The sequence below is a fragment of the Ursus americanus genome, chromosome 23 (assembly GCF_024610735.1).
Source record: "Ursus americanus isolate L20-20 chromosome 23, mUrsAme1.1.p, whole genome shotgun sequence".
NCBI classification, from domain to species: domain Eukaryota; kingdom Metazoa; phylum Chordata; class Mammalia; order Carnivora; family Ursidae; genus Ursus; species Ursus americanus.
The window spans coordinates 18,134,880-18,160,884 of record NC_142149.1 but is presented as its reverse complement, the minus strand read 5'-3'; the positions used below and the strand labels follow the sequence as shown (position 1 = coordinate 18,160,884).

General features: G+C 55.5%; 3 protein-coding genes and 1 long non-coding RNA gene across 18 annotated transcripts; 2 read left to right on the top strand and 2 right to left on the bottom strand.

Moving 5' to 3' along the window:
• Positions 1-221: 221 nt before the first annotated feature.
• On the top strand, positions 222-7,967 carry ASB16 (ankyrin repeat and SOCS box containing 16). The gene is made up of 5 exons (XM_045814470.2): positions 222-621; positions 2,536-2,803; positions 5,040-5,532; positions 5,922-6,035; positions 6,492-7,967. Exons 1-5 carry the CDS (start codon positions 321-323, stop codon positions 6,675-6,677), a joined length of 1,362 nt encoding a protein of 453 aa, XP_045670426.2. The 5' UTR covers positions 222-320; the 3' UTR covers positions 6,678-7,967.
• Positions 7,968-8,324: 357 nt separating this feature from the next.
• On the bottom strand, positions 8,325-12,737 carry LOC123803059 (uncharacterized). The gene is made up of 3 exons (XR_006782742.2): positions 12,249-12,737; positions 9,663-9,801; positions 8,325-8,980 (listed from the first exon to the last, which is right to left on the bottom strand). It is a non-coding gene; the product is annotated as an uncharacterized LOC123803059 (long non-coding RNA).
• Positions 12,738-12,848: 111 nt separating this feature from the next.
• TMUB2 (transmembrane and ubiquitin like domain containing 2) lies at positions 12,849-17,004 on the top strand. 11 transcript variants are annotated; one of them, XM_045814142.2, is made up of 4 exons: positions 12,869-12,956; positions 13,767-13,865; positions 14,929-15,495; positions 15,737-17,004. In XM_045814142.2, the coding sequence occupies exons 3-4, from the start codon at positions 14,954-14,956 to the stop codon at positions 16,101-16,103; spliced, it is 909 nt and encodes a 302-aa protein (XP_045670098.2). In that variant the 5' UTR covers positions 12,869-12,956; positions 13,767-13,865; positions 14,929-14,953; the 3' UTR covers positions 16,104-17,004. The 11 variants fall into 11 exon arrangements, with proteins under 11 accessions (XP_045670097.2, XP_045670096.2, XP_045670098.2 ...); XM_087854329.1 differs by having other exon boundaries at positions 13,767-13,926; XM_087854331.1 differs by having other exon boundaries at positions 12,891-13,010.
• A 78-nt stretch (positions 17,005-17,082) lies between these two features.
• Positions 17,083-25,140, bottom strand: ATXN7L3 (ataxin 7 like 3). 5 transcript variants are annotated; one of them, XM_045814133.2, is made up of 13 exons: positions 24,520-25,140; positions 23,052-23,162; positions 22,625-22,757; positions 22,248-22,419; positions 21,967-22,064; positions 21,748-21,770; positions 21,374-21,440; positions 21,150-21,235; positions 20,757-20,825; positions 20,440-20,483; positions 20,094-20,165; positions 19,842-19,999; positions 17,083-19,721 (listed from the first exon to the last, which is right to left on the bottom strand). In XM_045814133.2, the coding sequence occupies exons 2-13, from the start codon at positions 23,100-23,102 to the stop codon at positions 19,573-19,575; spliced, it is 1,122 nt and encodes a 373-aa protein (XP_045670089.1). In that variant the 5' UTR covers positions 23,103-23,162; positions 24,520-25,140; the 3' UTR covers positions 17,083-19,572. The 5 variants fall into 5 exon arrangements, with proteins under 5 accessions (XP_045670089.1, XP_045670086.2, XP_045670087.2 ...); XM_045814130.2 differs by having other exon boundaries at positions 21,374-21,419; positions 24,520-25,138; XM_045814131.2 differs by having other exon boundaries at positions 21,150-21,178; positions 24,520-25,136.
• Between the last annotated feature and the right edge of the window lie 865 nt (positions 25,141-26,005).

Sequence of the window (26,005 nt, the reverse complement as noted above, 5' to 3'; positions counted from 1 at the left end):
CCCAAGACACTCACTCCGGGCAAGTGGGAGGTTGCCGACCCTGGGGCTCCTGCTGCCCACTTGGGAGGGTATCAGCTGGGCCAGGGGTTGGCCCCGGCCCCCAGGCTGGGGGTTGGCCCAATACCTTCTCTGCACCAGGATCATGACTCTGGGCAAACGGTGTTTACCAGCCCCGCGAAGGACCTATTTATAGCCTCAGCTGCTCTCCTGGCTGGGTCACGAGAGAGGGGCAGGGCGGCTGCTCAGAACAAGGGCGGTAGCCGGCCGAGGGACCCCGGCTCTGCCCAGCTGCCGCCGCCCAGACCCCCGGGCCCCTCCCCATGGCAGAGGAGACCTTCCCCTTCACCTCCTCCACACTGCGGGCTCTCCGCCTGCAGCGGGAGTGGCTGGAGTGGGAGGACCGGCGGCGGGCCGCGGCCCGGCAGTGCCGCAGCCAACGGTGCCCCCCCAGTGCCCGGGCCCGACTCACTGGGCCGCGCCGCTGCTGCCGAGACCCAGCCGTGCACAATGCGCTGTTCTCCGGTGACCTGCAACAGGTCCAAGCCCTGTTCCAAGAGGAAGACGCTGCCAACATGATTGTGGAGACTGTGAGCAACCAGCTGGCCTGGTCAGCTGAGCAGGGTAGGGAGCACCCAGTGGGGCAGAAGAGGACAGAGGGACGAGAGGGTGGGGGTGGGGACGGGGGAGAGACTTGTCCCCATCCCCCCCTCCAGAGCACAGACTAGACTGCTGCTTTCCACAGCCCATTCTAGTTGCCTCCTGAGCAGAGATGAGGCATAGTTAGTGGTTTGTATGTCTTTCCAGAATTAAAATTATATTAACGTATCAATTACATATGAACACAGTTATATTCTAATGCAATCTTTTCTCTGAATATATACACACACACACACACACACACACACACACACACATATATATATATATATATATATATATATATTTTTTTTTTTTTTTTTAAGATTTTATTTCTAAGGGGCACCTGGCTGGCTCAGTCGGTAGAGCATGCGACTCTTGATCTCAGGGTCGTGAGTTCAAGCCCCGCATTGGATGTGGAGCCTACTTAAAATAAAAATTTTAAAAAAAAGTAAGATTTTATTTTAAGTAATCTCTACACCGAATGTGGGACTTGAACTCACAAACCTGAGATCAAGGGTCGCATGCTCCACCAGCGGAGCCAGCCAGGCATCCCCACATAATATATATATTTTTAATTTGAGAGAGAGTGTGCGTGCAGTGGGGAGGGGAAGAGGGGGAAGGAGAGAGAAAATCTCCAGAAGACTCCGCACTGTGCGCGGTGCCCAATGTGGGACTCATCTCAGGACCCCAAGATCATGACCTGAGCCAAAATCAAGAGTGGGACACCTAACCGACTGAGCCACCCAGGCACCCTGTCCCTACATAGTATTTTAAATAGGTGCCTAAATTATATTGTACGAGGGTGCCATGACTTATATAACTAGCCCCCAAATAGACTGGGTAGATTGGGTTCCTTTTTTGTAAAATTATTTTTAATAGCGGTATGATGAACGTCTTTGTTACCTGCCAGATAATTTCCTTAGGTTCTATTCAGACCAGTGGGTTTGTCCATGTAAACCAAATACCTCCACTGAGATCACCCTGCTCTTAAGACTGACGGAGATTGCCTCAAACCATGGATGTGGGGGCTCCAAATCCTTGGAGGGTTTATGTTCTCCCAGTCCTGGCAAGCTCCAGATTCCTGCTGGGCTTTAACTGTTAGAGATGTGACCCTACCCAGCGTATCCTGGTCTCACCCTACAGTATGTCTACCAACCCCCAAATGGAGCTGGGCCTTAATTTCAATCCTAGTAATAAAAAACAAAACATGCTTTACCCAAAATTTGGCAAACCCAGGAATTTACTTCACCATAAAGCAAACAACGTAACAGTTGAGTATTAGGCATCTATGTCCTTTAAACAAGTCTTTGGCCATTTCTATGATTTAGATCCAACACTAGTCCCAAGATAGCCGCTCACCCCACTCTTCCTTTCCCCACCCCCATCACTTATTGTCCCCTCCACCTTTCCCCCACGTCCACCCTCCACTCCCCCACCTGCCCCAGGAATATCCTAGAACTCCAAACTAGGCTCCTTCAGCTCTGCTCTCCGGTCACTCCCAAGCTCAGCTCCAGGCTCTCCTATGCATAACTCAGACCCATCCCCAACACCAGAACAGCCTAGTGAACAACAAGAACCAAGGAATCGGTCAGGAGCTCAAAGACCCAGAGGTTTCCTTAACAGGATTAACTCTCTTCCAATGCCCTTGTGATTTGAAAGAGCAATTACCTTTTTTTCCCCGCCTCGGACGCACATACTACGTTTTGTTACAGATTGACAAACCGTTCTAGAAGGCTCTTCCAATATACCCTCCCAGTTCAGGGCTTCAGTGAGCCCTCCACAGTGACGGCCTGGCACATGATCTGTGCTCGGCCAAGAGTACAGAGGGACGGCCGCGGTCAGGGCCTGCCCTGCGAGTCTCACGCACCACCCCCCAACCCTGCCTGCTCTCCCTAGGGTTCTGGGTGCTGACCCCCAAGACGAAGCAGACGGCACCCCTCACCATCGCTGCTGCCCGAGGCTACACCGACTGTGCCCGCCACCTGATCCGGCGGGGAGCCGAGCTGGATGCCCGGGTTGGGGGCCGGGCAGCCTTGCATGAGGCTTGTGCCCGGGCCCAGTCTGACTGTGTGCAGCTGCTGCTGACCTTCGGCGCCAAAGCCAATGTGCTGTCCGAGGAGGGCACGACCCCCTTGCACCTCTGCACAACCCCCGAGTCCTTGCAGTAGGTACCCGGGGGAGGTGTGTGTGTGTGTGTGTGTGTGTGTGTGTTCATGGCCAGGAGACGGGGAGAAGCACCTCATGAACAGGCGTCCTCATGACAATCTGGGAGACAGGTCTCATTCCACGAGTGAGAAAACCCGAGGCTCAGAAGGGTTTAGGGACTTGTCCAAGGTCACATAAGCTAAGCCCAGGAGGCAGAAGCCTTGTTGCCTTTTTGGAAAACCCTGTTCCAACTGCAGTCCCCTGTGAATCCTCTGTAGCCAAATTCCTGTTTTCAGGTGGGCATCAAGAAAGATGTGGCCCAGTGCTCCCAACCTTAGTACAAGGCCGCACCCCACGCCCCCCTTCCCACATTTTCAAGATCAACAGATGTTTTTTTGGTGTGGGGTGGAAGGTTGGGCAAAATGGGTGAAGGGGAGTGGGAGATACCAGTTCCAATTATGGAATGAGTGAGAATCCGGGGTAAAAGGCTCAGCATAAGGAGCACAGTCAATGATACTGTGATAGCTCTTACAGGACAGATGGTAGTTACACTCGCAAACGTAGCATAATGTATAAACTTGTCAAGTCACTAAGTCACACACTTGAAACTAATGTAACATTATGTGTCAACTATACTCAAAAAAAAAAAAAAAGGTCAACAGGTTTTTCGACCCCCCACATGATGGTATTTGCACTTGCACAGATCAGGTCCGCAGGCGGGGCTGGCCGTGGTGGACGACGCTTCATAGCCCACATGCTGGGCACTTCTCCCGAGCTGGGGAGAAGCTAGATCAGTGATGGGCCCAGAAGTGATTTCGATCTTCCAGCCCTTTCTTGAATTCTTATGAGCACACAGTGTGCTTTCCAACAGACTTTATCCTTTTAAGTGACACTTACTGAAGCCCTACTGAATGAGCTTTTCAGTGTTATTTAAATGTGTATTTAGAAACAAAAATTAACCCATGATTAGAATTGACTGAGGAAATAAATTCAGCCGTTTATAGACGGCTGGCTGCTACTCCATTTTTGCCCACTGAGCAGAGCCTACGGGACCTGTGCACTGGAGGGAGCAGGAATTCTGGCCATCTTAGGGGAGGGACACTGGGTCATCAGGGTTTCGTTGGGATTGCTGGGTCTGCTCCTGAACTTCCAGTGGCAGCCATTCTGGCTTTTTAATTATAAATTACTGTTAGTTTAATTACATCATTAATTGAGTTTGTTTCGTGTTTGGTTTACCGCCTGGTGGTTAATGATGCATATTTGCCTCAACAGTTTTCTGGCCTATGGTGTGGTTGTTGTTGTTGTTGTTGTTGTTTGTTTTGTTTTGTTTTTTCCTGTAGAGAGAGAGCATGCGTGCCCGTGAGATGGGGTGGGGGGGAGGACAGGGAGGGGGAGAGGGGCAGAGGGAGAGAGAGAGAATCTTAAGCAGCCTCCACACCCAGCACCGAGCCCCAGTGGGGCTCAGTCTCACAACGCTGAGATCATGACCTGAGTCGAAATCAACCCACTGAGCCACCCAGGCGCCCCCCCTCTGGCCTATAGTTTTCCAGGAACTGGGAGACTGTGAAACACGTTCTCCCTAAAATCTGGTTTTTGTTGTTTGGTTCCATGTGTCTTCTCCAGGGGAAACCGGAGCAGGCGGATCCCCAAAGTCCTTCCTTTGCTTGAGTGGGTGTCCCTGGTCTGGAAGGGTGGTCTTCAAGTTTGGGGCATGAAGAAAATATTAGGACTTCTATTCCTTTTTCTTTTCGGTTCATACTCTTTTAATTTTCTATGTGTAACATTCATAGTGGACACAGTAGTGGGTTTTCAAAACTTTTTGTGCTATCGAAATGTTAGGAGACCACTGGCAAGTGATTCAGAACCAGGCCTTGGGGACCCAAACCGCTCTGGAAGTCAGGTTTTAGAAACAAAAATTGACCCATGATTGGAACTTAACGAGGAAATAAACGGATTCTGGGAGGGACCGTCTGAGGCCCTGAGTACTCATTCTGAAGCAGCCTCGAATTTGCCGGTGTCCTTGCCTGCACCGCGGCCTTCCTTGGCTGAGTTTCCCATCTGAAGACTGGAGATGCTCCTGGTGAGATCATGGGCCTCGCAGGTCTGCCGTGGGTCATGGGGCTTCTGTGAGTCTGATGGTGGCCCCCAGGCTCCCTCCAGGGCGTGCGGGCTGGGAAGAAAGGGGGCAGGGGATGACAGCAGGCCAAGCCTCGGTCCTTCAGGATTTGTCTCTGGGCCTTGCGCCTTGCCCCCAGGTGCGCCAAGCTGCTGCTGGAGGCGGGAGCGACCGTGAACGTAGCAGCGCAGGACAGCGAGGTGACACCCCTGCACGTGGCGGCGGCTCGCGGCCTGGAGGAGCACGTGGCTCTCTACCTGGAGCACGGGGCCGACGTGCACCTGCGCACCAGCCAGGGCGAGACGGCCCTAAACGCGGCGTGCGCGGGGGCCGAGGGCCCGGGCAGCGGCAAGCAGCACCAGGGGGCGGCGCGCCGGCTCCTAGCGGCCGGGGCCGATGCCCGCGTTGCCGGGCGCAAGCGCCACACGCCGCTGCACAACGCCTGTGCCAACGGCTGCGGGGCCCTGGCCGAGCTGCTGCTGCGCCACGGCGCGTGCGCGGGAGCGCCCAACGCGGCGGGCCACACACCCATGGACTGCGCGCTGCAGGCCGTCCAGGACGCCCCCAACTGGGAGCCCGAGGTCCTCTTCGCAGCGCTGCTGGACTACGGGGCGCAGCCTGTGCGCCCTGAGGTGCGCAGGGAGGGCCTGAGAAAGGAGGCCCCAGTTGGGCGGGGAGCCTGTGGCTGGAACTGCCACCAGGGAAGATGTGGGAAGGGGGGTGGGCAGGAGGCTGAGAGCCTGACCTGTAGCCAAAGGTCTGTCCTCACCTCGGGCAGGACCACTGAGGGGTATAGGGGAGCGTGTCCAAGGAGAAAAGCGCTCCCAAGGAAACTGGCCAGGGCTCAGAGGTTGTAGCCCACAGAAGATGGGATACACTGAGGCATAGGAAAGAGTGAGGAGAGACTCAGACCTTAGGCTCCCAGATTTGGGTGTGAGGGAGGCTTTGGCTTAGGCTGGACTCGGTTCTGTCCTTGGTTGGGGGAGCCATGGTGACCCTAAGACCCTCTTTTGATTCCTAGATGCTGAAACACTGTGCCAACTTCCCTCGGGCCCTGGAAGTCCTGCTTAATGCCTACCCTTGTGTCCCCTCCTGTGATACCTGGGTGGAGGCAGTACTCCCAGAGCTGTGGCAGGTATGTCCACCCCAGGGGCACAGCTCCTTCCTGGGCTCTGGGGAGATGGAGAGGAAGGATGAGCCCCAGGCCTTATCCCTCCAGGATGGGCTTCCCGGGGTCTCCTGCCCCCCCAGCAGCTCAGAACAACCTCTAATCCCACACACCTCTCCAGCCTCTCTCACTTATGCCCGCGTGGATATTACTCAGGTATCGCTGACTCAGCGGGCACTGCGCCAGCATCTTTGGAGTGGTGGGTGCAGACATGGCCGCGACCCTGCCCTACGGTGCGGTCCCATCTCCCGTGACCCCTGCAGGGCCTCTGGGCTCTGAAGCTGAGTCTTTTTCAAGATGCACCAAACACCCGGGTGGGTGCATATTGCAAATTCCCCGGGGCCCCCAGTGCTAGGTCATCCCCGGATGGAAGGGCAGGGTGGAGGGTGCGGGCCATCTGATCCTGTTCCACTCCTGGCTTAGGAGCACGAAGCCTTCTACGTCTCGGCCCTGAGCATGGTGAACCAGCCCAGGCGGCTGCAGCATCTGGCCCGGCTGGCTGCGCGCGCTCAGCTGGGTAGCCGTTGCCGACAGGCTGCCGCCCGCCTCCCACTGCCCCCGGTCCTCAGGGACTACCTGCTGCTGCGCGTCGAGGGGCGTATCCAATGAGCCCCATGCCACGGTGCTCCCGGAGCTGGTTCTGCTCCTCCATCCGGTGTCTCCCTGGAGGACCAATCCCTGGCTCTCTTGTCCACACTCCGCGTGCCCTCCCCGGCCAGCTCACTCCCTTCACCGGCTTCTTGAGCTACTCGCTGATCTCCTGCCCGACCTGAGCTTCGGCTTCCAATGGGAAGGTGTGCAGACTCCGCCTTCACCCGCCTCCGTCTCCTATGCTTAAGCGGATGGCCCCTCCAGCCCAAGCCAGGTGGGGGTGATCCTTGTTTCCCCCCCCCCCCGCCATCTATGCACCTGTTTGGCCTCCTCAGGAGTGACCAACTCTGCCTGCACCTGCACTGCCTCTGCCCAAACCGCCTTTGTGGCTTGAAGGGAGGACCTCCCTGCTTGGTCTTGAAACCCATGTCCTGCAAGGACGCCAGAGTTCCCTTTGGGAATCACAACTCTGATCGTGCCCTTCGGTGGCTCCTCACCACCTTCAGGCTAAAATCTGAATTCAGTAAGGTAGACAGATCTTCCACCCCTGCCTCCACCAAGCTCTCTGGTCTTCTGATCCCCCTTCTCCCTCTGAGGTTCCTGTAATCCAGCCTCGTCCAACTTGGCAACCTTGCGGGTTGCTGGCTGTGACCTGCTCTGCTTTGCTTCTAGGCGTGCTGCATATGCTGTTCCCTCTGCCTGGTATACCCTTCCCACATTTTTTGTCCTGATTGAAGCTGATTTGATCCTCCAGACTGAGCCCAATAGCACCATCTCCTCCGAGCCTTCCTCGGACTGCCCTTATTTAATGAAGAGCCTGTGTCTGTCTCAGCGTGGCTGAGACTGGGACTATATTCCTTGAACAGGCATTTCAGCAAATGGTTGTTGAGGAAGGAAAAAATGCATGATGCCCGGGACCCATATACGGTCGAGTCTCCCCCCACTCCGCCCCCACCAGTGATGCATGATGTCTTAAACGATGGTCACTACACTTGTGGTCTCTAAGGGCCTGTGACAGGAGGACAAGCCACTAGCTGTCCCCCCTCTCTCTCACTTCCTCCTCTGGTCCCAGAGTCAAAAGTACCATCCTTCATCCTTAAGAGGAACCTTTTAGGGGCGCCTGGGTGGCACAGTCGTTAAGCTTCTGCTTTCGGCTCACAGCCTGATCCTGGAGTCCTGGGATCGAGCCCCACAGCAGGCTCCTCCGCTATGAGCCTGCTTCTTCCTCTCCCACTCCCCCTGCTTGTGTTCCCTCTCTCACTAGCTGTCTCTCTCTGTCAAATTAATAAAATCTTTTTAAAAAATTAAGAGGAACCTTTTAAGTCAAGCCAGTTTTTGCGAATGCAAATAAATGATGTGTGCCCACAACCAAAGCGTGGACGTGTTCGGTTGGCATGTGGCTGAGATACCCCTCCCTCATCTCCCCACCACGGAGCAACTGTTACTCTTGTAATAGGCAAAAGGTTATAAGAACAAAAGAAGGCCCTTACCAGCCCCCGCGCCTGTAGTCCTGGGCCCAAGCTGGCAGCCTCACTCTCTGGGGTTGAGGGGGGAGGATGCTGAGCGGTCCACCCCTTTGCGGGAGGCAGACCCCAGTGAGCTCAGCCTTTTCTGTTGCATTTACAACTATGACAAAATACCCACTTAAAAAAAAAACCCGAAAGATACATAAGATTATGTGTATTATTTGGGGGTAGGAGATTTTCCAGGGTGAAAGGATAAAAGAAAAGATAAATAGATCTGGATACAGAAACAATTTAAATTTGGTTATAAAACACCCAATCATAAACACAAGTGAAAGACAAAAATACTGGGGCAAAAATCCACAACTAAAAGATTTCCTTTCCTTCACCGGGAACGGCATCTGTTTTATTCGCCACTGGTGACTTGGTGCCTGTGCAGGGCTTTGCAGAGAGTGGACGCTCAAATATCTGCCGAGTCGATGAATCAACCTCACCAGCAATCAGGGAGATGCGAATCAAAGGCGTCCTAAGGTACTGGTCCCCTCTAGATAGAGGGGGATTGTAAAGATCAATACCGGGCCGTGCCCATGAAGATCTGAGGGTGTCAACTCTTGCTCATCCTATTGGTGGGAAATTTAGCAGCACCCTTAAACACTGCTCCCTGCTGACACGAAAGGCCGGTAACAGAACACGCAGCCCGGCACTGCCCGCAGTGTCACAGCACGTGGGAGGTGGTGGACAAATCCATACTCTGGAATACGATGCAGCCCTTACAAAGGGTAGTCCCCGCAACGGGAAGGAACTGGGGAGGCATGCCAAGTGACCGTCGTAGGCATGGCCTTGGAACGATTGCCAAGACTGTTGTTAAAGAGAAAAAAACAGGTTGGAATACAATACGTACAGCCGACAAGGCCAAACCCCATGATTGCAGATGAAGAGAAAAAGGACCAGAGGCAATACACTGTTATGGGGCACCTGGCCGGCTCAGTCGGCCAAGGGTCCGGCTAGGTTTTGGCTCAGGTCGTGATCTTCCATGGTGAGATCGAGCCCCACATGGGGCTCCGCACTCAGTGGGGAGTCTGCTTGGGATTCTCTCTCCCTCTCCCTCTGCCCCTCCCCACCCCCCTTAAATAAATAAATAAATCTTTAAAAACAAAAAAAACACAAATACCACAATGCAGTTTGCTACGTGTCCTGGCAGAAGTCAGTCCGTGCAACTTGGGAAACACAGACTGTAGGTACCGAATCCCAAACAGATGGACCAGGTACCTAGAGCCATGAAAAAAGCCAGATCTGCAGGCTCCTGGGCAGGGCAGGCCTGGCCGTGGGCTCCGCCCCCTGGGCTTCAGAGGTCACTGACCAGTCATTTATTGCCCTCTCAGATTTCACTTCCCCCTCTTCCTCTGCTCTTTCCTCCTTACAACATCTCATAAACGTCTTCAGGATCGTCAGGTCTCTCAGAACCTCCCCCCATTTATTCCCTGTTCTCTCTCGCCCGCCCTGTTTTTTGGGAAGAGAAAGAGTAGTAGGTGCTACTCACCCTGCTGCGGGCATGGAAATAGGTCCAGCCTTCTGGAGGACGGTGTATCAAAAACCTGAACGATGTGAACAGTCTTCGATCCAGCAACCCCCTTTTCAGGAATTTATCCTAGGGAAACATCACGGGTGCGTACAACCATCTGTCATCAAAGACACACAAAGATGTTTGTGAAAACACTGTTTAAAAACAAAGGACTGGTGGGACGCCTGGGTGGCACAGCGGTTAAGCGTCTGCCTTCGGCTCAGGGCGTGATCCCGGCGTTCTGGGATCGAGCCCCACATCAGGCTCTTCCGCTATGAGCCTGCTTCTTCCTCTCCCACTCCCCCTGCTTGTGTTCCCTCTCTCGCTGGCTGTCTCTATCTCTGTCAAATAAATAAAATCTTAAAAAAAAAAACAAAAACAAAGGACTGGAAACCATCTAAATGTCCATCCCAATGAGACAATTAGCTTAAAAATTATGGTGCAACATGAAAGATGATACCGTGGAGCACGTATTTAAAGCTACGCTACGATGCTACAAAAAATATTCGGTACCACAGGACAAGCTTCATGGTACACAGCTGAGTGACAAAAGGACGGGGCCAAATATGGATAATACGATCATACATATGCAGAGAGAGAGAGAGAGAACGAGAGAGCGAGCTCAAGCACGAGCACTAGATGACTTTAGCTATAGCACTAATGGCATAATTTGGACAATTATTTATCTCTGTGAGCCTCAGTTTCCAAACCTATAAAATGGGTATAATAAGAGCTACTTGATAGGGCCCCATAAGATAATGCTTATGAAGTACTTAACATAGTACCTGGCACATAATAAATTCTCAAAAGCATTAACAGTGGTTCAGCTCATTGGTTTATTCGCTCCCTCAAGTATTTATTGAGAGCCCTTGAACTTGCTACTTTCTCTGGAACTTTGCTTGCTAAACCTCTATTCAGTCTTCAAAATTCCGTTTAACTGCACTGTGATGCCTGACCCCTCCTGCACTCTTCAAAATAAAAACACTAAATTTTAAACCCCCAAAAAACATGTATGCAGAAATTAAAACAATACTTTCCATTTCACAAACACAGTTGATCAAAAGAAGCCAGACAGAAGAATTGGAAGCAAGGACTCAGATACTTACACCTCAGTGTTCCTGGCAGTACTACTCACAATAGCAGCGAGGTGGAGACAACACAAATGTCCATTAACAGATGAATGGATGAAGAAAATGTCCTATATACCTACAATGGAATATTATTCAGCCTAAAAAAGGAATGAAATTTTGATAGGGTCTACAACATGGATGAGCCTTGAAAACATCATTAAGTGAAATAAGCCAGATACAAAAAAGGCAAATATTGTATGATTCCACTTATATGAGATACCTGGAATAGGAAAATTCATAGAAAGTAGAATGGAAGTGGGAAAGAGACATGGGTGTAGGAAATGGATAACCGTGATGGGTGCACAAAATTATGAATGTACTTTTTTAAAAAATATTTTATTTATTTGAAAGAGAGAGAACATGAGCAGAGGGGAGGGGCAGAGGCAGAAGGAGAAGCAGACTCCCGGCTGAGCAGGGAGCCCAATACACTGCTTGATCCCAGGCCCCTGAAATCATAACCTGAGCTGAAGGCAGACGCTTCACTGACTAAGCCGCCCAAGTGCCCATGAATGTACTTAATGCCACTGAATTAGCCACTTAAAAATGGTTAGAACAGTAAATTTATGTGTATTTCACAATAAGACTTGGGAAGAAGAAGAAGCGGATGGCTTGATTCCATTTATACAAAGTACGAAGACAGAGATAACTAATGTATGGTAACAGAAGTCATAACATTGTCTACTCTTTGTAAGTTAGTGGTTGGAAGAGGCCATGAAGGGGGACTTTGGGGTCATTTTCTATTTCTTCATCTGAGTGCTGGTTCCATTGGTATGTTCAGTTGGTGAAAACGACCGAACTCTTCATTTGTGAGTTTGCCCCGTCTGCCTTTTTTATACTTCAATCAAAAGAGCACCAGAAGGGCGCCTGGGTGCTCAGTCGTTAAGCATCTGCTTTCGGCACAGGGCCTGATCCCGAAGTTCTGGGATCGAGCCCCACATCAGGCTCCTCCGTTGGGAGCCTGCTTCTTCCTCTCCCACTCCCCCTGCTTGTGTTCCCTCTCTCGCTGGCTGTCTCTCTGTCAAGTAAATAAAAATCTTTAAAAAAAAAAAAAGTGCACCAGAAAACAACAAAAATCCTAACATGTCTTTTGAAAAAAAATTTTTTTAAATATTTATTTGTTTATTTTAGAGAGAGAAAGTGCAGGGGGGAGAGGGAGAGGGAGAGTACCAAGCCGATTCCTCGCTATGCGTGGAGCCCCTGGGTGGGGGGCTCGATCTCATGACCCTGAAATCTCCACCTGGGCTGAAATCGAGAGTACCACGCTCAACCGACTGAGCCACACAGGCACGGCCCCCCCCGCCCCCGCCAAATTTTTAAAGTAATCTCTAGGACTATCGTGGGGCTCGAACTCACAACCCGCACTGAGCCAGCCAGCACCGCCCTTTCCCCAAGAATTTTAATTGCAAAAATCCCGCTAAGTTCTTAGGAGCTGAACCTTTTTTTTTCTGTTTTCTTCCGGGCTCCTTTTCTTGTGCCTTTAAGCCTTCGCTGAATCCGTGCCTTCTTTGAAAGGCTTTCTCGCCTTATTTACCGAGATTCCACACTATCTGGGGCCGCATTCTTGGGAGAACCCGCACGATAACTAAATTGCCTCCCGTCTCCTGACTAGCCCTGAGTTGCACTTTCGGAGGTCAGAGAGACCACTCCCTACTGATCCCGCTAACTAGGTGCTCAACGCGCGTTACAGAGCAGTAATAAAGCCAATCAGCCCTGGAGACAGGCAGGAAGGCCGGAAGAACACGCCGGGACGAGGGAAGCGCGGCTCACGTTCTACCCGGCAGTGCCAGCGCTCCTGTCTTCCAGACACGAAGCCACGCCTTCTCCCAAGCACCTCCCCCAACTCCATGTGGTCCCTCCCCTCACCCATGGGCTCCTGTGGCCCCGCCCAATGAGCGTGGCCCCGCCCCGGGAGGGCGACGATCCCGCCAACAATAACTCCGCCCCTCCTTCCGCTGAGAAACCTGTCCCTTTTTAAAGAATATGTTTACGTCAGCCCGCCTTACGTAGACATACGTCATCAGTGCAGAGCGCGGAGGCGGGACTTCCTGTCTCTGATTCAAACACCTTCCGGGAGAAGCCGGAAGAGACGGGACCCTGGACAGAATCGGGGATAGCCAGCCCCTCCCCCGGCCCCTACGGAAAGGTGAGTCCATGGGCCGTCCTGGCGAAGTCAAAATACTTAGTCTGGCCGTTTCAGGTGAGGACCTCCTTCCTTATCCACGCACAGTACCGGTCCAATCCCCCTTTAATTTCCCATGACTCCCCGCGTAATCAAGCCCCGCCCCCAGGCCCCCAGCCCCGCCCCGAAGTTTGAGGGGTGTGGATGGTTTGTGACCCCCTCACCGGACTCTACCCCTTATGGGCTGGGAGAACTGAGCTTGGCGGCCGGGGACCAGGTAGCCTTTCGTCTCGGGTGGGCCCACCGACTCCTCTCCAGCGCCGCGGGAATAGGGCCGCCCCACGCGGAGCCTTCGCCTCAGAAAAGGCAGGGTCGGGACCCCTCCTCACCGCGCAGTCAGGGTCGCCCACTGACTGAGGAGACACCAAAGGCCTCTGAGGCGGGAGATCTGGGGTCCTGCCCGGCCCCTGCCCACGAAAGTGCCCTGTGTCTGTGCCAGTCGTTTTCGCTTCTCTTCGCCGCAGTTTCCCTTTCTGTAAATCAGGGTTGGTGACATTACCCATCTTACCGTTAGGGGCTAGTTGTGGCAGCGATAAGTAATTGCTGCCATTTATTTATTGAACCATTGCAATGTGCCAGACACTGTGCTAAGTATTTTGCTTCGATGATTTCCCGTCACCGTCAAAACAACCTTATGAGGTAGGTACTATTTTTAACCCCATTTTACTGATGAGAAAGCTGAGGTTCTGAGAAAGTTGTCTGAGGTTACAGAGCTAGTAAGAGGCAAGACCAGAATTATAATTAGGTTTTTTGTTTTTGGTTTTTTTACTCCAGGGCCCGTGTTCTAAATAAGGATGTGGAAGCTATTCGGATGTTGATATGTCCCACAAATTTTCTTTGAGCAGCTACTGTGGCATTATGCTGGGCACTAGGGTACATAGAAAAATACATGTGATCCTTGTCTTCCAGAAGTCTAGCAGAGAGAGATGGACAGGTAGAGGAGTATAATGAAGTTTTATACGTATTGTGAGACTAGTCTATGAATGATAATCATCAGATTGGATTTGCCCGGGGATAGCTGTGAAAGCTGCACATTCTCCGAGGGAAAGAATAGGTACTGCAAAGGAGCAAGCCAGGGTCCTTCCTGTCTTTCTAAGAAACTGCCAAGGGAGAAACTACACAGGGCACGAAGAGAGATAGGGATATGGTTTGTGAGAGCTATTTTGGAATCTTTTCCAAATCCTTTCCGCTTAGTGGTTTTGCAGTTGTGAGCCTATGGTGACCCAGGAGGGTGGTGTTTCTGGTGTCTGTCCTCCTTCGCTCCCTACGACTTGTCAGAAGAGTTTCAGAGGTGACAGACACGGTGCCTGCTGCATAATGTCTGCAGATGTGTCCCTTTGGGGTAGTCTGACTGTGCTTCTGATGAAAAATTTAATTTTTTGGTTCTTGACATCGGAACCTGAGTACGTGACCACGAATGAGGTAGGGTTCAAATGGGACAATCTGGCAAGAGTGGCTGCACTATGCCTCTAGGAGACCCTAAAATGAAATATTGCATGCTTTTTGGTCTCTGAAGCCAACTTGGAGTCTTCTCAGGGGGGCATAGTTGCTCAACCAAGTGATAGAAATCCTAGAGAAACTGAGGGCTCAAAGAAGCAAATGTTTTTTCCCCACCTACCAAAGAAGCAACAGCCAGTGGCAGCAGCAGTCAGCACAACAAAGCCATGAGATTTTCCCGATGATCTGCGCTCGTTGGGAGCTCGAAATGTGAGAGAGGAAAGATGTGGAACCTGAAAGCTAGTGTTTAACAGCAGAGGCGAAGGGTAAGTCTCTAGCCTTAGGTTGGGGGTCCAGAGGTAGGAAGGTCTGCTCCCTCTTCCAGAGGACACTGAACTCCGTTTTCTTTCAGGGCTGAGTCAGTTAGGACCTAAACAAACTAGGAACCCGGTTGCAACCCCACCTACCCTGCTGATGCTATCCCCCTTTGTTCCTGCAGTGTCGACCCAGTCAGCAGCCAGGCCATGGAGCTCTCTGATGTCACCCTCATTGAGGGTGTGGGTAATGAGGTGACTGTGGTGGCAGGTGTGGTGGTGCTGATTCTAGCCTTGGTCCTAGCTTGGCTCTCTACCTACGTAGCAGACAGCGGTAGCAACCAGCTCCTGGGCACCATTGTGTCAGCTGGAGACACATCCGTCCTCCACCTGGGGCATGTGGACCATCTAGTGGCAGGCCAAGGCACCCCAGAGCCAACCGAACTCCCCCATCCATCAGAGGGTAATGATGAGAAGGCTGAAGAGGCTGGCGAAGGTGGGGGAGACTCCACAGGGGAGCCTGGAGCTGGGGGTGGTATTGAGCCGAGCCTTGAGCATCTGCTTGACATCCAAGGCCTCCCCAAAAGACAAGTGGGCCCAGAAAGCAGCAGTCCAGAGGCGCCTCTGAGATCTGAGGATAGCAGCTGCCTCCCTCCCAGCCCTGGCCTCATCAGTGTGCGGCTCAAATTCCTCAACGACACCGAGGAGCTGGCTGTGGCCAGGCCGGAGGATACTGTGGGTGCCCTGAAGAGGTAAGTGGACTGGAGAGTGGGAGGCTGCTCATACCCCATGCCCTCAGCCCTTGGTCACCTGAGAGGAGGCTGGTATCCACCTGGGAGCAGCAGGGATGTATCGGTCCAGCCCCCACTAGGGGTGGGTGGGATACTTCTTAGAAACTCACCCTTCAGTTCTTCCCTCATTGCCGTTTTGTCGGTCCGGGCCTGTTTCCCTTCTCATTCCTTGTCTTTCCTTCTATCTCTTTGATCCTTCCAGTAAATACTTCCCTGGACAAGAGAGCCAGATGAAACTGATCTACCAGGGCCGTCTGCTGCAGGACCCAGCCCGCACACTGCGTTCCCTGAACATTACCGACAACTGTGTGATTCACTGCCACCGCTCACCCCCAGGGTCAGCTGTTCCAGGCCCTTCAGCCTCCCTGGCCCCCTCCTCGGCCGCTGAACCCCCCAGCCTCGGCGTCAGTGTGGGCAGCCTCATGGTGCCTGTGTTTGTGGTGCTGTTGGGTGTGGTCTGGTACTTCCGTATCAATTACCGCCAGTTCTTCACAGCACCTGCCACTGTCTCCCTGGTGGGGGTCACTGTCTTCTTCAGCTTCCTAGTATTTGGGATGTACGGACGATAAGGACATAGGGAGAAAATGAAAGGCATGGTCTTCCTCCTTTATGGCCTCCCCCCTTTCCTGGCCAGAGCTGGGCCCAAGGGCTTGGGAGGGAGGGGTGGAAAGGATGTGGCAGGTCCTCCTCCATAAGACATAGGAGGCAGGTACAGGGCCTCCCCTTCACGTCCACAAGGGTACAGACATCCCATCTCTGTGCAAGCACAACTCAGGTAGAAACGAGGATGTCATCTTCCTTCACTTTTAGGGTCCTAAAGTTCAGAGCTGAGAGCTGGTGGCCCAGCTCAGTGGGGAGCCTGGGCTCTGAGGATTCCCTCCCAGCTGTGGCCCTAGCTCTTTCCATTGTCCTGCATGTCTGCTCCTCAGTACCCAGGGCCGCCTGCCAGGGCAGCTCAGCATGGCCCCAGCATACTTCTGTAGGGAGCCTGGAGTATTTTTCTGTTTCTTAAGGGAATATCCATCTTTTGAGACTAAAGTCACACAGCAGGAATGAAGGTCGTGTCTGCTTTCTGTATAGGCACCTAGCCACCTCTACCTTCTCCCTCCACCCCTGTAGCAGGAATAGGGTGTTCTCTGTGTTCTGGATAGTTTCCCGTGTTCTCCCCTTTTTTCAAAGCACTTTGCTTGTATTTTTTTTTTTTTTAATAGTCCTTTATAGAGTTCAGTCAGAAAGGGGATTGGGGCACAAAGCCAAGCCCCCAGCATTGGGAGAGGCCAAGCCACAGCTGCTGCTACCCTAGGCCTAAGGCTGTAAGCAAGAGACAGCTCTGGCCCTCAGCCAGTGTCCTACCCTGCCTGGCTCCAAGGACGAGCTCTGGGTATGGAGCCCTGGGCCCCAAGCCTTTGCCTCTGGGGTTCTTGGATGGTCAGTGTCTGTGACTAAATAAAGTTCCATTTTGTGGCTGTGGAGCCTCCTTCTGTGACATTAAGAGAATGGCTTTGCTCTGCCCCCATCAACATGGTAATGAGGGTGGGTAGGCCGGGCTACCAACGGGAGATGCAGTTTATTTACACCAGCAGCCATGGGGGCAGGGGAAATACACAGCGTTTACAAAGTTAGCTACCTGTACAGGATGGATTACATATGCAAAAATAAAAATCTCAAGACCACAGGACAGCGTGAGCCCCACCCCCCTCCCCCAATGACCCCAGCATGCGGAAATGCCAGGCGGGTGGCCCCTGGGCATGCGGGGGGGAGTGATGCATGGAAGGAAAAGCCACCGGCCATGGAAATTAGTACAGAACCCCCCCACACACACTCAGACACATGATAGGATACAGGGTGGACGACACCTAGCCGGGGTGGGAAGGATGGGAATTGAAACCCACACAGCCTGCTGTTAGAGGGAGGGAGTGGAGAGCTCCTAGCCCCTGTTCAACTACATGGTAGGGGGGCACACTCTCCCCAGAAGGAAAGGGGGTTTGCTCCCTCAGGGTCCCTGCTGGACCAAGCCCATCTCTTACCCAGCTTGGGCAGGGGGCTCTGCCCTGAGGGCGGGCCAAGGAACAATGGGGAAGTGGATGTGGACAAACCAGTTCCCAAACTACTTCCCACTTCTCCCTCCTCCAACCAGAGGGGGGAAAGGGAGAGGCCAGAGGGGAAAGGGTATGGTAGGGCCTGAGCTGCAGCTGCCTCTCAGAAAGGAGAATGGCCCATGGCCTTCCTCCCTTCACCTTCAACCCACTCCCAAGACTTCATTTGGAAGCAGGCTGGAGGCTGGCTGAACTCCTCCTTTCCCTCTGGCTTCCCCTTAGAGGGAGAAGACTATGGAGGGTCAAGAACAGAGGAGCCCAGGCCCCAGGATTTATTCTAACTCCTGCCAAAATTTGTTTGGCTTTTTAAAAAATAATCACAATTCTTGGGTTAAAAACCAATTTGTAACCAGGCATCAGCCACAATCAGAACCACCCCAGGGGGAGACTGGGGTTCCAGACAGGGTACTGCAGCCCTATCTCTCGTTGTTCCCTTAACCCTCTAGGGTCCCTAACCCAAATCAGTCCAACCAGTCCTGGGTACTAGCTACCCAAATGTGGGATGGCTCCTCCTGGGAAGAGGGCAGGGTTCACATCCAGCAAATGCCAGAGAACATGGCTCAGGGTTAACTCCATCCCTGTGTCAGTCAGCTCTGCTCCCAGCCCAGACTGTAGTCTTCCAGCTCAGTTCCTGGGAGCGATGGTGCCCACGTGGAGGCGGGACAGTACATCTCTTCGGGATGTAGACCAGGCAGGTGGGCACGCTGGCATGATAGTCCCACAGAGGGGCAATGCCTAGGCATGACACCCCTCCACTGACAGCCCAGAGCACAGAGACTAGCCTCTTCCCACCCCAACTCCTCGCAAAGGGGGAGAGGTAAAAGATCGGGCTTTTCCTCAGAGCCCCAAACCACAAGTACAGAATAAATAACTTAAAAGCGGCTAAGGAAGGGGAAACAGGGCAGGCTTCGGAGGCAGGAGCATCGAGAGAGGAACTGAAGCTGGTCAAGGTGAAGGAGGGGGGTAGCAAGCAGCAGTTGGGAACTTGGACCGCCCTGCTAGGGCAGTGGGGCAGGGTAGGCGGGAGGAACATGGGGCCACCCCAGGAGGGTGAGGCTGGGCCCCTTCCTGGGGCAGGGAATGAGGTAAGAAAACATTTCAAATAAAGCAGCACCGTTCCCTCTCACCTTGGGGCCCCACTCCTCACCAGCCCTGCGTCAGGGAGGAAAGGTAGGGGGGGGGAGTCATTTTGATACACAGCTCCCTCTTCCTACCCTCCTCTTGTCCCTTCCTTGAAGCTGTAGAGGCTGGAGGCCCTTTCCTGGCACCCAACAACAAAAGGACAGCTCCTGCTGCCAAGGAGGCCCATGGGGACTGAGGGGAAAGGGCTGCCCCTGTGAGGGGCAGGGAAGGCGGTGGCAGTTCTGGACGCCCACCTCAGCAGACAGCTTGCTGTGCCTGCCTACCCCTGGGATTGGGGGCATTTGATAAGATTCTGCACACAGACAGGACACGCCCAGCCCTGCCCCTCAGCTCCAAGCACCGGACCCATTCACATTGCTGAGGGCAGCTGGGGGAGGCCCCCTCCAGGCTCAGCTTCCAACCCACAGCCTCCCGGGTAGCCACAATGCTTCTCGGCAGGGCTTCGTCCAGTTCCTGGGGTGGGGGGCAGGCAGTGCCCTGGCACAGTGCCCAGGTCAGGCCCCTGGCCTAGCTGGACATCCAGTAACTCACAGAATAAATAGGAAAACCGCCTCCCCACCAAACTTATGTCCAAGGCATAATATGTCCAGGTCTGAGTCCTGCATGCCAAGGGGTCGTGCTCCGTCGCAGAGGACCCTGACACCCCCCAGGGGCGCATAACTGGATCCTCTGCCTGCCTGGCCCACCAAGCTTCCCAAGCCCAAACCCCCAGCAGCCGTCCATTTGCCAGGCTTTGCCACCTGGGTGGGGGTTGGGAGAGAGGGCTCTGCTCAGCCAAAGGCTATCCCTTGCACCCAAGTCAGTTGATGTCATCGTAGATGCTGGGCGTCGGGGGTGCCGGTGGCTTTGGCTTCTTCTTCTTGTTGGAGCCTAGGCTGGAGGCAGTCCCTACCAGGCTCAGATGGGATTTCTTTTTCTTGGTTTTCCGTGACTCAGAGCTATTGGTACCTGAAGAGAAAGAGGCACCAGGGATGAGCGCTGGGCTGTGTCAGGAGAACACAGGTGTCCCCACCACCCTGGCAGAGCGCCACGGGCAAAGAGCCCGTGGGGCCCAGCTGTATCACCTACCTAGACCCCATCCCTGATTCTCACTCGTCTTGGAGGAGCCTGAATCGGAGGGTGAGAGATCAGAGGAGCCGTCCCACTGAAGCCGGCTGATCAGGGCCTGGCTGTCAGTCATGTCAAAGCTGTCATTATCCAGGGAACTCTCGACCTCGGGAAGGACGCTGGAAAGGGGACAGGTCAAAGAAGTCCTTTAGGGTTACTGATCATCATCCTAATCTTCCACAACCCACCACCCTCCTTGGGAGGGTCCCTTACACTGAGGGTCCGAGGAAATAAATCCGCACGGCTCGCCGCTGCTCATCTGTGTGCTGGGGGCAGCGCAGGGACCTGGTGGGGAGAGAATTAATCAGAACCTGACAAGGCAGAAAGGGTCTGAGGACCTCAGGTGAAGCCCCTTTCCCTCAGCAGAGGCGGGAGGCATGGACACAGACAGGGAAGGGATAAACAGAGTGCCCCCAGATTGCGGCCTAAGGCCTGACCATTAGAGGAGGGAAGGGAAGGGTGGGAGCCCCGTTGCTCAAGTCCAAGGGTACTCCCGACCCATGCCCAGGGTGAGTGTGCAGGAGAGCCCCCTGGCCCCCTTTCTAGGTTCTGAGCTCACCTTGTGCACATCTTCTTGGTGTGTTCAGAAATCACCCCACATTGCTGGAAGAGGAATATAAGCTGAAAGGAGGGATGGAGGGGAACCTACTCTAGACACTAGATATTCTCTTCTGTACAAAGGCTAGATCGCACAAGCAGAAATGGGCCCAAAGTGTCCAGAACAGACAGTCCCAGACCACCACTGGCCAGGAAACCTAATTCCAGAGAGAGTGAGCTGTGTGGCCCTGACTGCTGTCACCAGCCTTCTCCGGGGACGTGACCACTGCCTGTGGCTCCAGCCCACTCCCAGGGGCCTCCCCTTCCCTGGTCTCTCACCGTGGTGAGCAGGTTGCGCAGCTCGTCCGGCCCCAGGGTCTCGTAGCTGATCCCAGTTGAGTTGTTATACTGGGGGAGAACCAAAGGTACAGGTCAAAGAGGCAGCCCCAGAGAGAGGACGGAAGGGGTGGATGGGGGTGGGGAACCAGTCCCTCTCATCCTTCTCTACGTGGGAGGGCCTTTTCGGCCAGTCCAGCAGCTTCTCAGTGGTTCTTCCCATCCCACCTGCACGTCGGGGAGGGGCTGGGACCCAGCAAGAACATAAATACGCAAAACCGGAACACCCCACCTAGTGCTTCCAGCATCAGCACTCCGACCCCCACCTGCCCGAATCCCACCCAACTCACAGCAAGGAAAGCGAGAGTGAACCCGAGAGGAGCAGCACCTACTCACCTTAAAAGGATCCGAGTTGCTAAGTTCCCCTGAAGAAGAAAAAAGAAGGGGAAGGGTGTTTGATGCAGAGGTACAGACAGAGAACCCTGAAAATAACCAGAGAGGAAGTGGGGGTGACAGAAGGATCACAGGCCCTCCCTCGATACCCCTGTCCCCTCAGGTCCCCACCTCCACCCTCCAGCAGACGCAGCTAGAACCACCCCCATCCTTCAAGCCCCACTTACCATTTTTGTGTTTTAAAGACTTGGATCTTCGAGGGGAATTGGGGTTCTGGAATGGGAGATACCACAGCTTTGGGGAAAGGGTAACGATAAGGGGGAGCCGAGAACCCAGGGAAGGAAAAAAGATTTGACAAAGAAACATCCTCAAATTCCTACTCTTCCTCCCCAATAAGAGGCCCACCTACCCATATTCCCTCCTCCCCTACTCCCCCAAGGCCTCCAGTGCTCTCCTGCCCACCACAGACACCCTCAGCCCGAAACCCAGCGAGGCACCCCACGACCTCACACTTGAGTCAAGATACCCGAGGACTCCCTGCCCAAAGGGGAGGGTATCTGTCCTTCGCCCAAATTTCCCTCATGCTTGCCCCAGCTCTCACCTTGTCTGATTTTCTCTTCTTGGCTGTGTAGGACAAAAACAAAAGGGCAGGGTCACTTTAAGTTCTCAGTCTAAGGACCCCTACGGAAACGCACAACGCTACGTTCTGCCCCCCTCATTCAACGTGACAACTTGTGACCCTCACATAGCCAATTCCCACTTGCCCACCTCACCCTGATGCCCACCCCCCCACACCCAGCTTCCCCAGATCCCTAAGCACCTTTCTTCTCTGAGCCATAGGACCAGTCGTTGTCATTGATGTCATCGTTATCCTCTTGGTCACTCTCCGACTTGTTCATGTTGTTGCTGTTGGCAATCCTGCCAACAGAAGGGAAGAGACAGGGTCAAGGCGGCCACTTCTCTCTGCCCCCGGCCACGGAGGCCAAGCACATGCCACCCTGTGTGCCCTACCAAGGCCCCGGGGCGGGGAACTACACCACGGCACAGGGTACACGAGACGAGCCAAGCAGCTCTGGTTCCGGCAGCGGGAGAAGCCCTCACCGGCGGTTGGCGATGCGGCTGCTGTTCCGGCCCATTCCCAGGCACTTCTCCAGATGCGGAGCGAAGCGGGAGGCAGCAATACTGCGGCTGCAATTGGGGCAGACACACTCCTTGCTCTTCCACTGGTTGAAAACCTGTCCAAAGATGTCCAACCCCGGCTGGTCCACGATCTCTGGGGACAGGAGAGGCGTGGCGATCAGGGCAGGCAGGGGACCCTCACCTCTTGTTTCCCGCCCAAGGCCCCGTAGCCTCTTGAAACCCCCTGCCTAGGCTCACAGGAGCTCCAGGCGCCACATCGGGTACGGTTTCCAGACGAGGAACTTCCAAGGATCCCCGGGGCAGGGGCCCGACGGCTCCCCTTCAACCCTGAAGCTCACCAAAATCCTTCATGCTATCAGGGTCCGTGTCGTCCAGGAAGAAGTAGCCACACTTGACAGCCCGGTGCACCTCAAAGCAGAATCCCAAACAAGAATCCTCGACCAGGTCCGCGTATATCTCCTGAGCGATGGCCTGGGCCCGGGGGAGAAGAGCCGCGGTCAGGAGAGTCACGGCCCCCTGGACTGACAGCAGCTCTCACCAACCAAGTCTGCCAATCGCCCTGGCCCCAAATCACGCTTTCTCTGCCATTCTCCCCATCTTGACTTCGCGTCCTTTCTCCTTCCGGATACTGGGGCCTTTTCAGTTGGCTATTCCCTTTAAGGAACCAGGCTGACTACCCAAATTCCTCTTTGGTGTGAATGCCAGATATAGCGACGTAGAGACATCAAGAGAAAGAACTAGAGGCACACGTGGGGGAGCCCTCACCTCTAGTTTGCTGTTATCCAGGCCAGACAAAGACATTTCCTCCATTTTCATTTGTAAACTCTTGTGGAGACGGCGCTCTGACTGCTCATAGCACAGCGGGCGGCAACACGGCTGCACACATGGGGGTGGGGGGTGTTGGTGTGAGTCCCAGGCACCTCTGAAGACTGCCACCTCCCCTTCTGCACCTCCCTGCCCAGAGCTTAATCCTGGCATCGGGATATACCCGTCCCCAAGGCCTAGGCTCACTAAGTCTGGATGGTCCTTCAGGGCCTGAAACCCAAAGGCGGCCTAGTCCTTCCCAGGACTTAACTCGGGCCCTGGACTCTGCTACCAGTCCAAGTCTGGGTCTATACAAGGCAGCAGCTCACCCCAGGTCCCCCAAACTCAAACCCCTCTTCGATACCCATGGTGCAATGCAGCAGGGGGAGGAGAAGGAACTCTAAGGCCTCAAAGCAAACCCACAGGGTGTGGCAAAGAACTGCACAGACTCCTAAATACACCCCCCCCTTCCCTAGGCTCTCCTCAGAGTCACCTCTGCTTTCAGCCAGGATGTCCACTTGGGGGGGTACTGCTACCAGAAGTAGGAATAGCCCTAGAACCCTACAACCTTCACCCCACTCTGTCTTCCCCTGAAATAAGCCTGTGACTACAGGGGAGCAGAGCCCACAGAAACCTAGAGCTGAAGGAGCATTTCTAGCCACCATGAGCAAGAAGACGGGGTAGAGCCCGGTCGGGATGGCATGACGGGAGTGGGCACTCCCCTTACCTGTTCTTCTTTTAGATAACCACCCTCCCTCCCTCAGGACCAGCCCGGAAGTCTCTCCAAGAGCCCCAAAGTCCAGGAATCCCCACCAAAGGATTCAGAAACAGCGCCCACAGTCCGGGGCCCCTCTGAACGGTGGGTACGAGTTTAAGGAGCTGCCGGCCTAGAGTGGGGTGGGGACTGACAAATGAGCCAGGGGCACTGGGGAGGGTAGGAGGCCGGGCCTCGGCTCTTCCCCCGTCCCTGCGGCACTGCTGCTGCATCATACCGACTGGGGGGAGGAGAGCCGAGCCGCCCGAGGCCGGCGCCGGTCCGGGACAGACCGACCCCTAGAGAGTGGGCAGAGTGGGACGCGTCCCGGCCCCTCTCCTTCCCCGCCCGCCGACAGCCCCAGCCGGCCGGGGAGAGGAGTCCGGGAGGGTGTCTCTATTGTCCCGGGGGCTGGGGCCTGGCTCCCTAACAAAGGCCCCGCGCCCCCTCCCCGGCCGGCCCTGCCCCGCCCAGGGGGGACCCAGACAGGGGGAGAGCTGGGGGCCCCGGCCGGGCCGGGAAGCCGGGGGAAGCCGGGCGTTTCCGCGTCGGCCCGGGGGGAGGGGAAGGGGCGCTGACCCAGACCTGGGGGGAGGGGGCCCAAGCCCCGCCTCGGGCCCCGCCCCCCGCCCCCCGCAGGCCCCTCCCCCGTCCCCGTCTCCGTCCCGTACTCACCCCGCCCGGGGGGCCGCGCCGGGGCCCGGCGGCCTCTCAGGGCCGCGTCCTCCGGCGGCGGCGGCGGCGGCGGCTGCTCCGGAGCCCCATGTCCGTCGGTCCGTCCTCGCCTCTCCCCGGGGCCCAGGGCCCGGGGCCGGGGGGTCGGGCCGCCCCCCCGCCTCGCCGCCTCACCGGGCGGCCATGGCCCCTTCCCCTCCCTTCTCGTCCCGTCGCCGCCTCCTCCTCCTCACCTCACCCCGCCCGCGCGCAGTCCGCGCGCCGTCCGCGCGCCCCTCCCCCCGCCCCCCACTCCAGCCCGCCTCTCCCGGGCGGGGGGTGCGGCGCGAGCCCGGAGCGCGCGCGCGTGCCGCGACCGGAGGATGGATGGATGGAGCGAGCGAGAACGCGAGCGTGCGCGCGCGCGCCCCTCTCCCCCTCCCTCCGCGCGGGCGCGAGGCCAAGCGCGAGCGCGCTCCAACCTCCTCCTCTTCCTCCTCCCGCCCCTCTTCAACACCCCGCCCCCGCCCTCCCTTCCTCTTCCTTCTTTCGCTTTCGCGCGCCCAGCGACTGCTCGCGCCTGCTAGAAGGGCCCGAGCGCGTGCATCTGCCCCGCGGCCGCAGCTCGGCAGCATTTGCTCCAGGGGGCGGGGACCGGGCGGGGAGGAGGGGCGCCACGCCGCCGTCCAAAGTACCGGCGGACGGGGGCGGGGGCGGGGAGATGGGCGGGGCTTTCGGGAGCCACCTCTGCCAATTGCCTTCTCGCCTGGGTCCGGCCGGCCCAATAAGATGGCGGTGGGTGGAGCGACGTTCAAGGTGAGGTGCGCGGTGCGCTGGGGGCGGAGACGTTGTGCCGTCCCGGCCGGCTCCGGGGCGGGGGCAGCGGGTGGCGTCGAAAGAGAGCGCCGGCTCCCAGCCGAGCCTGGGACGCCTTCCGGCCCAGGATCCCCCGCCCTTCCCTCGGGGCTCCCGGCTCTTTTCACCCCCCCCCATCCCCCCGGCGCCCCCACGCCGGCATTTACCCCGTAGCGTGCAGCCACTTCTCTGAAGAGGCCGGAGTTGAAGTGGGGCTCTCTTAGCACCTCAGGGCAGAAAACCTATGGAGCCAAAGGGGCTCGTCCGAGCCTCCGTTCCCCTGTTTCTGGGCGGGTCTCAGCCCACTCCAGGCTTGCGAGCCAACGAACGCCCGAGATGAGGGTCCTCCGCTGGGGGCGGAGGCCGAGCTGTGCCCTTGTGAGCCGAGCGCCCTCCCCGCCCTCAGCCTAATTTAGATCCCACACCTGCTCGGCTTTCCTGCTTCCGGAACCCACGCTGGACCCCCCACCTCTCGGACAGCCTGCCTGGCACTGGCCAGACCCTTCCCCCGACCCCGCGCTACTCCCCTGGGTGTGCGCATATGCGCGCGCTCTCCCAGTCCCCCTTTACCTTCTAGAGGAAAAGGCCTTTCCTAGCCGCAACCGATGCCCAGACTGGCGCTTCTATCTCGGTTATTCTCTGGATCTGAAGT